Raw genomic sequence first — 16,046 nt, forward strand, 5'->3', positions numbered from 1 at the left:
AGGTTAGTTCTCTTCTCTCGTGGATATTACGAATATTCAGTTGAAAATATTTTAATGAAGTCTTAACAAGTTGGTTTTAAAATTGAGGCTGTTCACTTTGTTAGAGGAGATTATTATTTCATAATGAAGAATTTTATGCATTTATGGAAAGTCTGGAATAAACAATCACTACAGAAAGATTGTTCTCATTATTATTAATTTTGAAGAGTAATTTGTTGACTTTAAATGTTTTCTCTCAAACTATTTTATTTAAATTATATACTTTTTTTTTAATCCATTGTATTTAATTAAAAGTTTTTATTACATAAATATAAAAGTTCATATATTACTTGTTTTTTCTGCTCCTATTTATTTATTTACCCCAATTTATCTCTTTTACATAAGTTAATATCCTTATTCATTATAAATAAGTTTTGGGCCACACTGTTAAACTGATAAAAGATATGACTGACAAATCCAGACTCAATCTATTAAGGATCTGATTTGATATATCCTTATATTTTGGGAATTAGAAAAATTATTTTACTTTCTACTGAAGGTAGAAAAGTTGTTAATTCATGCAGGAATTAAAACACTAGTGCATTTTTACTAACATTTTATATTCTAGAGATTAAACAGGTAAGTTCTTGTTCTGTCAGTACTCTATTCAATATTGGTTTATGTAATTTTGTTGAAATTTCTAAGGGAATTAAAGTAGTCGTAGGATATCTTGAGTCATCTCATCAAAATCCATCCTCTACTTCATTTGTGAATGTGCATTTTTCAAAACAGTTCATATCATTTGCTCGTCAGTTAATTATATTGTATAATACTCTATCATAATTATTAGAATTAGTATAGGAATGGTCTGATGTCAAATCTCATCCACTACATATGCTTATGAAAGTGAGAAGGTATGAAATGTCTACATTACAAGAAATGGCTTGCCCTGTAGATGTTATATTCAGATAACAAAGCATTAAATTTGTGTTGACAAACTTGGTAGACCTTTACTTCATGTAAATTCAATTAGACAGGAATCCATTCCTTTATGTAAGACTTAAATATTTTTTGGTCCTTAATGTCTTCCTTCATTCTTAATTTATTTGAATACATCTTATTGATTTTATTCCTTTAGCTCCCAAGTTTCTATAATACTCGAGCTTTCTAGAAGTATTTTATGTTAACATAGACTAAATATAAAATTCAAAAGGGATTTTATTATCAACTAATAATTAATGTTTAAAAGTTATTAAATTAGTTGAGAGCAAAATTGAAAGAAGAAAGTATTTTAACGGTGAAGGTAAGTGTTAATCTTACCTTTATACTGCAACAAAATGGTGGGGACAAAATTAGCTAGTTTGGTTTTGTTCATAGCTTTATTACTTTTATACTGTGATAAAAAAAAAAATTAAAAGCTACACTAGGGGTTTGAGAATTTCTTATATTTATACAGTAAATCAAAAAAGAAAAAATCTGCAATCATGAAAATATTGAATTTAAAAATTATTCCCATTTTATAGAATAATACTAGTTGATATCTATTTGTGAATTAAAATTATATTTTGTTATAAAAAATGTATATTTGCATATTGACCTTCCTACTTATTGAAGATAAAAGTTTTGGACACTGATTCTATTCTAGTTGCTGGTATTCCAATTTTTGTCTGTAGGGACTCTGCTACCAAATGCTGGTCACCACTCTCGCTACTGATGCTGTTGATATATGTATTATTTATTTATTTCTAGTAAATTCTTTAGTTTTACATATGTAATATATTTTAATATTCTTACATTTATTATTTGAATCAATTAAGATTACAATATAAACATCTGGTCTGCTAAAAGCTAATGTTTTTTATATTTACCATCTCTTGACGGTATTTTTAACTCCTGAAGTTTCACTATCACAACCTTAGCAAGCAACATTTAATTCACCTCACAGATTTACCTCCTTAGGGAGTAATGAGTAATAGTAAACATAAATTGATCAGAATATTCTAAGTCATAGATAACTGTATAATTATTCCACTTTTATCTTCTCTGGGTCTCTTGTTCATTGTATACCCTGTCATTTTACTTCATCTACAGTGAATTCCTGTAGCCTATAGGATCCCCTACACGACTAAAAACAAATACTTTACAGTGTGGAGTTAACATCATGCAGGGATTTACTGCAAATATCTGTGAAACTTGCTAATCTTCCTGTCAATCCACCTCCTATCCAGCATACCTTACCTGTTGAACATGCATTGTCAAGGCCTGTTGTAAAATACCTCTTTTCAAAAATTAGTGCTAGGAGTAATTCACTATACCTTGACAACTCATATTCACATTGAAAATTTCACTTATTTGTTTAATATTTTAGTAAAAATTCAATCATTTGTATTGTTTTTGTTAATTACAATTGTAAATAATTCACTAAACCAATTGAATTTTATAAATGGTAAAAAAAACCTTTCTCAGGCTTTTCTTACTTAGTTAGGTAGAAAGAAAGGGTTTTACTGAATCTCTCAGATAAAATAACAGTAATGAAGAGGTTGATTCAATTATATATCTTTTTTGTGTAGGAATGTGCCATTTTTCATAAATAAATTAGAAACGTTAACTTCATGTATTATATTGTCCAAGAATTCAGCAAAATATCTAGTGTTGTGATATATAAATTGTGTTTTATATGGGGTATTAACTTCTGACTTATTATAGAAAATTACTGGTTCAAATAAATAGGATATGATTAATTTGAAAGTCAAAATTAATTATTATTGCTCATATTATAATAAATTTACTTTTGAAATTTTATTAAAATTATTTTTATTGTGAAAACTCATCAAGGAGCATATTTTCATTTGAATTCTGCATATAAGTAATGAACACTGGTATAAGTTGGTTTTCTAATGTGTTTAATACAGAATGATATATTAATTAATGATTTATTTATTCATATAAAGGTACTACTCAAAAAAACATTAAATTAAACATAATATCTAAAGTCCCACAGATTTCTTTTCCTCAGTAGATTGCTATTAGATCATCTGATATGTATAGTGTTTCAGTCTGACTTTTTAGAATTGAGGAGGAAGGAATGAAAGGTATAATAATTAATACTGAAGTAAATATTCAATTCTAAAACTATATTTACATTTATACTTTCAGGTATATTATTATTTTAAATATATCACAGTTATGTACTTACATAAGTTTACCATCTGAGATTATGTTCTTAGGAAAATATACATTAGTGTTCTTATTAGACCTGGTATGTATTTTAATTACACACTTTTTGTATTTTACCATTCGAATATTTGCATTTATAATATATAAGCTATTGAACTTTATAATAAATAAATAATAATTAATTGAAATTTATAAAATAACCCTTAAGCTGATGATGTCAAAAACAATTCATGAAAAATCTAGTTACTATGTTTTACGACTGAAAAAATATGTGATTTCATTTAGGTAATTTTATATTTATTTCAACAATTTATTTTATTCTCCTCGTATAATTTAGGATCATAAGTGAAAAATTGAGTCAAAATAATCTGTTTTTAATCTACATCTTTTTTGATCTCAAAAATAAGATCTTTCAATCGACTATTTCCAAATAAAGAGTAATTATATGAGAAAATTAAGTATGTGCTAAATTACTTGTCATTCACCTTCACCATAAAAAAAAAAAACACATTAAAAGCCTCAAGGTCAACTGATTTCCGCCCAACATTGAGGACTTCTTCCCTTCATAACTCTTGATCTAGGAAGTATTACGAGTTTAAAACTATCCAAAATGAAATAAAAACACAAATTGTATGAAAACCACTTTACTTTAAACAGAATTTCAACTACTTAAAATTGACTAATACTTTTCTTTATTGTAGTTTCTGAAACTTTAAAAAAAAAAACTGGTAAATATTGCAAAGGAGAAAGTAATATTAGGTGTGGTCATTGAGCAACATCAATATCAAAGTTGAAAATATCAATTTGGAAACTGTCTAAATGACTATTTTTAAACAATTTCGATTTTTTAGATTATGAATTCAATTTTAGTCATTTTTATTCCAAACACCTTAACCATCCTAACCCATTAATTCTTAATCTTTCATCCTTAACAATCCCTGATAATCCTCCGAGGGGTCTGAAAAGAAGATGGCCACGGGACCTTCTAATTTAAATTAATGTTTGAAGTACCACCAATGGGTGGTTCCTTCCCACGATTTTCAAGTGTATATGAAACATACTACATATTTACCTATTGTATTATTTTGTACAGTTGTAAATTACATTAAATAAATAATTAAAAAAAAAAAAAATTTAGTCATTGAAACTGAGGTCTTCATTAAAACTAGCTACAACATTAAAAAAATATTTAGAACTATACACCTCATAGTCAGTGTGAATTGTCCCAGAAGATATAAAATACCTTTTTTATGGAATGAACCTAATACATGTTTAATACTGCTGTATCTCTATATATAAATACATCTATATACATAAACATTACACATATATACAGAATAAATCCTTTAAATATACCTTACTTATATTAACAATACTGATGATTATTTTTAAAAAATATTTATATAACATATTGATTGACACAATGAAAAATGTACAAATTTGTACAAAAAAATTGTCAGTTTGGTTTTTAATTATAAAGTTCTAAATTACTTGTTAGATTTGAAATAATGATGTTGAATTTCAATATTTACAGCTTACAATAACAACAGTTTTGAGTCTGTGACATTAACCCTAGCAATCCATAATAATAATTATTATAGATATAGAATTTTGACCATATTTTAAAATTTAATAATTATTTCCTTCAAATATGCCAAGAGTGATAGGAAAATGTCTATCTTAATCAGCCATTGATTTCACCTCTACTGCACTTCATATTAAAACAATCTTTTTCCATTTGACTCTGAGTTCTGAAGATCATGAATATGATGATTGGTTTATTTTACTTCTAATTTTACTTGGTTAATCAAAGTTGAGAGAATTTATATAATCATAATTGTATGCCACCAGAGAAACATTACCGTTCTGTTGTTTTCTTTCTACATGATTCAGTTTACACATTTTTACATAGCAATATACTTACATGTATGTGCTATAAGTGGGAGGTTCATCTGCAGGTGTTTTTAGTAGTTTCTTTTTGTTAAAGAATGCTTCTATTTCTGCTAGTGTTTTTCCCTCTGTTTCAGGCATTTTTCTGTTGAGATATAATGCTCCACATAAACTTAAGACCCCAAATATCAGAAACATCCCATAAAGCTGGAATACTGAATTAAGGAAGAGGAATGATTTTGTAGCAGCAAAGCCTATGAGGTATGATGCTGCTGCTGCGATTCCAGCTGCCATACATTTCCCCCTGTGAATATCAATTTATTCAATTATGATGGTTGTAATATTACAAATAAGTTTAAATTTAATTAATAGTTAAGAAATCTAATTTATGGTTAAGTGATGGTAGTTTCATTTATATTTTTCACATTTTAATATTAATCCATAGCTAACTGATTTATGAACATATTTCAAATAGTTTATTGATTGATTGATGGTCTACAGTTATTTTGTTAGTTTTAAGAATAATGTGCTCATCTTCCTAGAGTTTGGGTATGATATTCCCTATTAAAGTGTGATATGCTCTGTCTGGTCTGCATTGCTGTGATTTTACTTTTTTCAGTTCTGGTGATGCCTGGATTGGTGAATATTTGATTTAAGTAAAAGTAGAAATAAAATTTGGATGGCCTTGAAGAAGGGTTCTTAATGTCCGTTACAACAGATAAAACTAAATTTACAGATTTTTAACTGAGGGTAGTATTCTTCCTCAAGTTTATTCTCCTGTTTTTTTGCGCTTAAATGTAAAATATTTAATTGAAGAAAAATATTTTTAAACTAAAGGGTAGCCAACTATATGAAGGACACTAACTAGGCAATTCAAAATTTACTATCCTTTTATTTTTCCCTTCTGGGCCGATTTGTGAGTAAGGATTAAAAGTTAAAGTGGAAGCCAACTTCAGAACTCTCAAAACATTTCAGAATTCCTGAGGTCATACAAATTTATCTATTTACTGTTATTTGTTGGAGGTTTTCTTTCTCCAAAGCAATGATTTTTTTAAATTATCTTACAGTCTGTTCTAGCTCAATAAAATAATGACATTTTTAGATCTCTTATGATTAAAGTATGAATGAATTTAGCAGATTGATTACTAAATTTCAAGAACACAACAAAAGCTATTATCAATGGTTCCTGACCTTTGATAGTCCTCAAATATGGGACAGTAACCTTTATACGCTTCATCTGATATTATCTCTTTTGATTACAATATGAATTATTTATTTATTTTTTACCTAAAAGGATAAAGCTCGCTTTGCAACATCCAAGGTATTGGTGCAATTCCTAGTCCCGTGAAGAAAGAGAGTATCAAGAACAGAGGATATGGCCAACTGTTGCTTAGGTAGCCGAATGCAGCCGCCGATAAAAGTAGGCAACTCAGGGCAGACATCACAAGAGATATTAATGAGAGCATTTTCTTTCCTGTAACATTATTATTAATTTATCACCTAATTATATAACATTACATTATTATTCACTAGTTTATGTAATGTGATTTTTTAAAAAATATTTGTAAAAAAAAAGTCTATAAAATCTGGAATAATTTTTAATATAGGCTCTGTTCATTTGGATCAAACTTACCTCCAATGTTTCTCATCACTTCACTAAAAATATTGTATGGACAAATCATTTTCCAACTTAGTAGGAAATGAAGGAACATGACTTTAGAAAAACTTGAAAAATGTTGTTAAAACTCAAAATACATGTTTATTACTGGCCAATCTTAAGTTTTTTTAAAGGTTATGTTAGATCCCTTCTTTAGTGAGTACTCAACATCACAACTTAATGATAGATGATTTTTATGTTGCTCTGTACAAATGTTTTGTTTTATTTTCCCCTGCTTGGTCATTTTTGACATATGGTGAGGAAGAGGTGGTTATCTACAGGTAACCAACCTATTTTAACCAGAGTGGGGAGTTCAAGTTTTCATTTCTTAGGGTGGCCACAAAATAAAAGTCAACTCCCCTCCTCGGGCTGGTTTCTTACTGGTGCCGCTTCAATTGTGAAATTACTAAGGTGACACTTTAACAACTGCATCAAACAGCCTGGTTTATATGATTCCAATCTGCCAACTAAATAATTCTTCGAGGGTAATACCCTTCTTCCTCTAAGAGGCAGTTATGCTTGAGCATGTTGGGACAAATGTCCCAGAATGAGTACTCTGATTGAACCCATATCATTCTAAATTGGGTGATTTAGAATGGTATGGGTTCAATTCCTACCTGGAATAGTTGATATTTATTTCTTGATGGTCCCGAGAAATGAATCTTAACACCCCCACTGTCCTTACTACAGAACTACTTACTACTCTGGTGACTTACTATTGTGGCAAAAAGGAACACTAAACCAACTAACGGAACAATTCAACCCAATAACAAGAACAATGCCATATCAAAACAACTTAGAGCTAAAACTTCCATAGACTTTACACCATTAACCTTTAGAGGATGGACTGAGAAAAAGAGAGAAGGGAAAGGTCATGGTGGTCAGAATAGATAAATCATATTTCATTTATAAAATTATCCTATTCATGTTATTCCTCTTGTCACTACCACATTTAAGTCACAACTATGAAAAATTTAATTTTTTTAATTTGTCAGTTTTATTAACTGACAGAAACATTTTCACAAAATGAAGTCTTATAAACACAATTCTAGGGCTCAGAGAATTGAATAGGACCAAAGGTATATGCATTGAAAAAGTCTAAAGTAAAATACAAAGTTTTTTTTAGTGTCCTTAAAAGTAGCTATATTCATATTTTTTACTTAAACGTGATGGCAATGATGACCTAAAAAACTAAATCCTCAGTTTTGTAATGACTATAAATTAATTAATATAAGTGACAATCTCACCTATGTAGCAAACAAGAACCATGCATAATGCGTTTCCAACAAATCCTGCTATTGATATGATTACCTGAAAATGAAAGTAAAATTAAACAATTAGTTTATTTCAATAAAACATATATATTAATTTGTATTATAAAATCCTTTAATTACATTACTGTGATGCTTAAGATACTTACTGTTGCTTCATTTGGATCTGTTGGCATATTAAGTAACTCAAATACTTTAACCATGTAAGGTCGAAAAGTTTGTAAACCTGCAGCATAAAAAAAGAAAAAATATGCAATAACCAGTAGCAATGGCCTCCTCATTTCTGGCCTTAAGAAATATTTTGTTCTTGCTAGCAGAGTTGTTTTTTCATTCACTAAAGCTTCTGTAAATATAAGAATAATATTATTATTATTTTTTAAAAGTGATATAATTACTGTCTGAATTAAATTTTAATTAATTTACCTGTTGATTGCATTGATGAGATAACATTTTCTTTTACCGGTTCATCCTTTTGATAGGTGATCATGGTTTGAAGTTCTTCTGCTACTGCTTCTGGAGAAACCCAACCCCTCAGCCATCTTAAAGCTGACTCAGCTTCTTGCAGTCTGCCTTTTGATATAAGCCATATTGGTGTTTCTGGTACCTAATGATTTAAATTCCATTGGTATAATTTTCACTAATACAATAGTTTTCCTATACATCATGAAAAAATTTTCTAAAACTAACATTTTTCTTGAAGGCGAAGTATTTATGTGACTATGTTATTTACCTGAGAGACTGCGATAAATGTTATAACCGGCACTGCTGCACAACACAACACAGTATTCCTCCATGTAGTGAGATAGCCAATAGCATAGAGTACAACGTAAGCTAGTGAACCACACAGCTGAGCATAGGATGTTAAAGTGCCTCTAAATCTTGGTTCAGTGATCTCACCAACATATGTCAGAATAGGAGCCTCTGTACACCCCACACCTATCAAAAAATTTAATTATAAAACATTGTAAATTTAATTAATTTGAACTGAAATATTTATGTAGTCATGGTGATACTTTAAATAGTGAATTATAATTATGAATCACAAGTTCGTTACATTTTTTTCTTCTCTCTTTACTAACAAAACTACCTTCTGTATACTTAAAATTATAAGTTTGATAGTATGATTTCTCATTATCATAATAAACCAAACACCATAATATTCACTCTATGGAATGGGGATTTAAATAGTTTTACTATACTTAGAATAAAATTTAATATACAGTTCTACCCATTGCTAAAAATTATGTAATCAGAAAGTTTGAGGAGGTGTGAATCAAAAGAAAGCAACAAATAAATTGGATTAATTACATTCCATAGAACTTAAAAGAAGTAGAAGTTGAGTTAATATTTTTATGATGGATGTAAAAAAAAAGAATTCCCAGAGAAATTTGATAGATTTTTGGACAGTCAAAAAGGGATGGTTTTAGGAATAATCAGTTAACCAAAGTTTAAAGATGAAGAATAAGGATTAGGAACAGGCATAATGTAATGAAAGAGAGAGTGAGGGAGGCTGAAGGTATTTAGCCCAACAGAAATAATTTTGTTTTTAATTTACATTATAAAATTAATATTTGTGTGTGAAATATAAAAGAGTCACTCATTTTGAAAAGAGGTTAATTCCTTATGAATAATAATGAAGTTAACTCTTTAAACTCAAACTGTTATTAGTCCACTGAAATAAAATCCTGGCTACACACCTGGAATTAAAAACCAGTAGGTGGTTGACATATACCCTCTCCAATTTTTTGTGTTTTTTTTAGGTGTTATTATGTGTGCAAAAAAAGAGGTGATTAGTTGGATAATCAATAGGAATCACAAATGAAACATTAGTTTTTTTGTTTGAGTGGAAATCAAAATATGTAAATATATTTGTAATTTATTAAAAAAATTCAAATTTAATGAAGTGTAGGATTTAAAAATAAATACATTTTATCTATTTATTTTTTTTAGAAAGAATTATTAAAAAGTTAAATAAATATACTTTTATCATTGTTTTGTAACTGGAAACATTTTTATAACTAGATATTTACCAAATCCCATAATGGCACCAGCAATATATAGGGTGGCAACACTGTTTGCAAGGTAGAGCATTGTCCAAGCTGTAAGGAATGGAATATTGAGAAGCATCATAGACTTCTTTCTGCCCAAAGGTTCCATCATCATACCAGAGAACACGCTTCCCAAAGGCTGGCAGAGGTAAGCTATGCTTGCTGTAATAAAAAAAAAATATTGCTCTTTAATGAGTTACTTAATGTATGCTTAATCATAAATCTATAAATAAAAACAGTGTCAATATACTTTTTCATTTCTCAGTTTATTTCAAATACCTTAAAACAATTTTGTTAAAACCATAAACATTTTAACTTTTCATGAAAATACAATTATCTAAATCTTTTATAATCATTCAAAATTATGGATAAATCAATAATTAAACAATTATTAAAACATATGAATATTAAGGAGTATTATATCAAATTTCAGTATATTCACTTCTGAAATGTAAATTTTTTTGGACAAATTAAAATTCTACATCTAAAATATTCAGTTTTTCAATATTTAAGTTTTCCCCTGTCACACAGGTATTAAAAATAAACTTTTTCAATGAAAATTTATTTTATCGAGTGATATGCTTTCACAGTATTTATCTAATAATAACTTTCCAAAAAAAACAACAGATATATCAACTTATGATAGAATATTCCTCGATTATTGATGAGCAATCTGTTGTAGTATTTCAAGTCTATCTCTGTATTTAGATGTTTTAACATTGGAATTGAAGCTTCTTTTACCATAACTTATATTTGTATTCCTTTATGAAGTTAACATGCATGAGCATTTGCCATATCATTCATTAATATAGCGGAATAAAGTATTTATGATATCCGATTTGCAATAACTTGAAATAATTTTATTTTTTTGTTTTGTATTTTATTGTATTATTAACAGAACATTATGAATACAATATTATCCTCTTTAGTGATAATTTTTTCAACCATAAGGAAATTTTGAACTTTCAATATGCTTTAATTAAAAATGAATAACTTACTAGGCTTGGTATTTTATTATGAAATTACCATAAAATAGAATCATTCAAATTTCTTATAAAACAAGTTTTGATAAATTTGAGCTATGTTCTTTGTTGAATTTCAGACAGTTTAATTGAAGTTAGTTATATGTTTGTCTAAAATTTCTAAATTATGATTATTATTAGAATTTCAGAGTATTATTAATTAAATTTCAGAGGTTCTAAGATTAATTATTGAAAATAGTATTTAAATTATAATTCACTATATACTGCTAGAATACTAAAATCTTACCAAACCATGTTGCTTGTTCTGCATCCAGCGAAATATCGCCCCCACTATCAAGTAATGCTGCTATGACAATCGTTGGCATTGATAAAACTAACCCATTGTCAAAAAGGATGCAGTTATTTGCAGTGCAGGCTAGTACCTAAAAAAATTTTCATTTTGATTTTTTATTGTAATTTTTTGTTGCATTATTATTATAATTTTTTTTTTTGGCTATTATTAAGTTACGTTATGTAGGAACTTAATGAATTAAATAATTGACTTAAAAAATCTATTATTTAGGAGAAAACCTTAGTGAGATGGAATATTTCACCATTTTATAATATTTGTGTGCTAAATAAAAATAAAAGGTATCTAGTAATGACATTTTATACTAGAAATTTAGTTCAGTTGATCCACACTTTCATATCTCCCTTTGTAAAAATAAAATCTATTCTGCCTAATCCTAAGCAGACAGAATCTGATTAATAAATTATTCATAACCACCTTTGGTTTTCTGAAGACTTTTCCCCTCATGGGTTGCCTGCTCAGTACCAGTTGGGCAAAAATTATTCGATTGACAAGAGACAAATACTTTTTTATTCGAAGTTTTTATTCGATTGACGAGAGACGAATAAATTTTTATTCGAATAAAAATACGACTAAACAATCCGAATACTTTTTTATTCGAATATTTAAAATACAATTTCAATCGAATAAAAAAATATTCGAATACAAAATTAGTCGAATTATTCGAATAAAAATTTGATTTTTTTTTTTTTTTTAAATTCACCTATTTTTTTAACACCTTCAATTTCTAATGTATGTGAGTCCTATTTCACATATTCATACGAGTACAAAACGAAAATGCTATCGATTTTAAGATTCCGTATCGATTTATTTTAATTTTTTTTTTATTTCTAACATATAGGGGGCAATTTTTAGGTTTTCGGATATGCAGAATATGAAAATGCTATCGATTTTAACATCGCGTATAGATTTATTTTAACTTTCTTGATTTCTAACATGTTACGATCCCTTTATACATTCTGAGGAATGCAGAATATGAAAATACTATCGATTTTAAGATCGCGTATCGATTTATATGAACTTTTCTGATTTCTAGCATGTTTGGGTCTCTTAATATGTTTCAATATATGCCAAAAATGAAAATGCTATTGATTTTATGATCGCGTATCGATTTCATTATCGCGTTTCGATTTATTTTAACTTTCTTGATTCAGAACATGTTAGGGTCACTTTATATGTTTTGAGATATGTAGAATATGAAAATACTATCGATTTTAAGATCGCGTATCGATTTATTTTAACTAAGATAAGAAATCTGCATATCTCAAAACATAAAGAGATCCTAACATGTTAGAAAACAGAAAAGTTAAAATCAATCGATAGTATTTTCATATTCTACATATCTCAAAACATAAAGGGACCCTAACATGTTGGAAACCAAGAAAGTTCAAATAAATCGATAGCATTTTCTTATTCTACATATCTCAAAACATAAAGAGGCCCTAACATGTTGGAAATCAAGAAAGTTAAAATAAATTGATAGCATTTTCTTATTCTACATATCTCAAAACATAAAGAGGCCCTAACATGTTAGAAATCAGAAAAGTTAAAATAAATAGATAGTATTTTCATATTCTACATATCCCAAAACATAAAAAGGGACCCTTATATGTTAGAAATCAGAAAAGTTAAAATTAATCTAAACGCGATCATAAAATATATCTATGTATAGCTGTAAGACAAATAATGTCGTCTTTATACAAATACAAATGTATTCTGATAGTTAATCATTTAATTTTTTAGAATAAGAGATTATTTTTCTATAAAATAGACGAATATAATAATATACACTAAGAATACATATACACCACACACAATTTATACAATGCAACTCTTGATCATAAAATAAAGTGATATAATCCATTATATAAATGGATAGTGACAATAAGCACTATCCACTGAAGGTGAATGTATAATGTAGCTTTTTAGCTCAGATAAATTATATGAAATATATAAATGTGAAACATTAAAATGTTCATAGTATTTTGTTATTCTGTATAATAGAAATTTTAATTTAAATTAATTCAAAAATATCACTTATTACTCATGCTTTACTCCCATCCCCCCTCTTCCCTACCTCCAATCAAGATATTCTGCTTCAGAGCAGAAAATATTTGGTCACGTCAATGATAATAGTTAAATTTCATAGTTCCCATTAGCTCTTTACAATCTTTCAGTAACCTTCACACCTAATCCATTTTGAAATTCTGCGGTAAACCACAAGAATAAATAAAGGAAACTAATTAACTGAGTTTATCCGTGAGTGTTATTATTTCAAAAATTTCAAAGGTCTGCTAGTAAAACCGAAATAATTATTATTTACAATTACTAAATACAATTTTTATTGTGTTTATGAGAAATATTCAAAATTAGTATTAAGTTAAACCATTTGTTGGGTAAAATAAAGCAAAGCTCTCCTGTGTTCTGAAACTGACACTGGCTGTGTATTATTGGTACTTTGGTATTGGAGTACTTATACATACATTTTTTTAGGACTTAAAAACCTTACAAAAATTAAAAACCAAACTATTATATTATCATGGAAGATTATTGATTGACCGTGTGTATAGATGAATGGAATATGGTCCGGGTGCGGTAAAAAAAAAACTCAAATAGTAGATAATTATACTATTTTATTGTGCCAATGTTTCGCTCCTCCTTGCAGGGCTTCGTCAGGGCTGTTTTGACGGCAGTCAAAAACAAAGTCAAAATCAAGTTGACCTTGTTTTTGACTGCCGTCAAAACAGCCCTGACGATGCCCTGCAACGTTGGGCGAAACCTTGGCTCAATAAAATAGTATAATTATCTACTATTTGAGTTTTTTTTTTACCGCACCCGGACCATATTCCATCCATCTATTATATTTTAATTTTTAAAAATCTTAAGATATTGTTCTGCATTTAAGTTTAAGTCCACATCTCGCACCCATAGCAAACAATAAGAAGTATAGTTTTGCTGATTAATTTTAAATTGTTTACATAATTTTTATATTAGTTTATTTTCTTATAACAGTCCATAATCTATCTATGTCTCAGCTTTGGGCCATCCATGCCCTTAGTCCTGTCTTCGATTAATGTCAACTCACAGTGAATCGCATGTTAATCAAAGCAAAATTAATTTATATAACTGGCTGATTTTAATTGTAATTAAACAAAATAATATATTGGATCGCTGCGCTATCCGAGAGATGAAACTAAAAATTATGCCATAAGGAACTAACAGTTTTTATTCAATCAACCTCCAACATAACTTATGTGCTATTGACGTCACCTTAATCCTCTTCTCTGGAAGAGTAGTTTCAGGGGCTCTCTCTTCCTTATAGAGCTGGTTCATTTATTAGAAAATAATAAACAGTTTGTGTATTTAAAAAACCTTACTGTCTTGTTTCATGAATGGATTTAAGACTCATTTAAAATTTTTTGAGATTAATGACTTCCATTTTGAATGAAATATTTATTATTAATTATTTATAACATTCTACAACGTTTTGAGACCACTGTCCCATATTCTTGCACTTTAAAACCTACAACAATAATAAAACTATCATAACACCAATCTTCATCCTTATTTATTTTAATTTATACAATAATATTCACCTCATGGTTTCATATGGGAAATCATGTCAACCATTTGTGCATCTTCACTTCTCCTTAGCACAGCCATTACTCTATATTTCCTACTACCTCTTTGGACTTTATCTCAGGTCCAGTGTGCTGTTTGGTTACCTCCCTGTTTTTTACAAGTCCTGTTTTGTATTAAATATTAACTTAGTGATTTTTTACATAAACCTGTATGTAATTTAAAACTGATTATAAATATGCTTGAATTTGTAAAATTGTATGATGCTTTGGAAACTATAGAATGAGAAGAAGGGAACGGATTACGATCATATGCCTAAGCCGTTGATGATTACATTTTTTAATTTAGTTGTTACAATTATAAACGTATATATTTTATTAATATCATATACGATTTCAGAAAATATTTTTATAAATAATTAATATGTAGATTTTTTCATTATTATAACTTTAGAAAACACATAACAAATTCAAGGTTTGAGAAAATAATTTGCCGCTGGTATTTTAACTTATTCCATTTGAAACATCAGACTCGGCCTCTCGTTTGTCATCATCCAACCCGCTGCTATTTAAAATATAGACTGAGCTTTAAAATGAAGATGTTAGGTCTGGGATTTTTATCGGCCATTTAACTAATGTAATACGAAAAGAAAAATACATTTACATTTTTGAATATGCATTTGTGGCCAAACAGTAATAATTAATTTTAATTTGACAATGATGTATAACCCTTATCTATTTAAGAGTTGATAGCTAACAAAGATTAAACGTTTTTCAAATACCTTTCTCGGAAATTAAATTTACATAGCATACCCAAAATATTACTAAATACTTATTTACTAATTTTTTTAATAGTATTTTTCCCATTCCCTCACCCTAAGAAAGCAGAACATAAAGTAACAACTTAACATATTACACTAACTTATAACTTCATCGAATTGGATAGTAAACAGCCAATTAAGATAACCTGAATGAGTATATGTTAAGAATGTTATCTTGTAATCTTGAAATTGAAGAGAAGCTCAAGTAATAACTGATAGCCCAGATAATCAAAAGTGTAGTGTACTTATTGTTATCCTTCAATTTGTTTTTATTTGGAAAAAAAAATCAAATA

General features: G+C 28.1%; 1 protein-coding gene and 1 long non-coding RNA gene across 2 annotated transcripts in view; one reads left to right on the forward strand and one right to left on the reverse strand.

Moving 5' to 3' along the window:
- Positions 1–328, forward strand: part of LOC112210866 (uncharacterized) — a 1,270-nt gene extending 942 nt beyond the window's left edge. Inside the window, exon 2 of the long non-coding RNA XR_010843908.1 lies at positions 3–328. This is a non-coding gene — a long non-coding RNA (uncharacterized lncRNA). The remainder of the gene's footprint in view (positions 1–2) is intronic.
- Positions 329–4,829: 4,501 nt separating this feature from the next.
- The window catches only part of LOC106678795 (facilitated trehalose transporter Tret1), a 61,086-nt gene continuing 49,869 nt past the window's right edge, over positions 4,830–16,046 (reverse strand). Inside the window, exons 3-10 of the mRNA XM_014417551.3 lie at positions 11,292–11,427; positions 10,005–10,184; positions 8,705–8,910; positions 8,398–8,578; positions 8,124–8,317; positions 7,951–8,014; positions 6,334–6,520; positions 4,830–5,350 (exon numbers count right to left, since the gene is read on the reverse strand). Of these exons, the coding sequence (XP_014273037.1) occupies positions 5,077–5,350; positions 6,334–6,520; positions 7,951–8,014; positions 8,124–8,317; positions 8,398–8,578; positions 8,705–8,910; positions 10,005–10,184; positions 11,292–11,427 (1,422 nt within the window). The 3' untranslated portion in view covers positions 4,830–5,076. The remainder of the gene's footprint in view (positions 5,351–6,333; positions 6,521–7,950; positions 8,015–8,123; positions 8,318–8,397; positions 8,579–8,704; positions 8,911–10,004; positions 10,185–11,291; positions 11,428–16,046) is intronic.

This window comes from Halyomorpha halys, unplaced genomic scaffold (genome assembly GCF_000696795.3).
Source record: "Halyomorpha halys isolate HHAL.00 unplaced genomic scaffold, Hhal_1.1 Scaffold161.1, whole genome shotgun sequence".
NCBI classification, from domain to species: domain Eukaryota; kingdom Metazoa; phylum Arthropoda; class Insecta; order Hemiptera; family Pentatomidae; genus Halyomorpha; species Halyomorpha halys.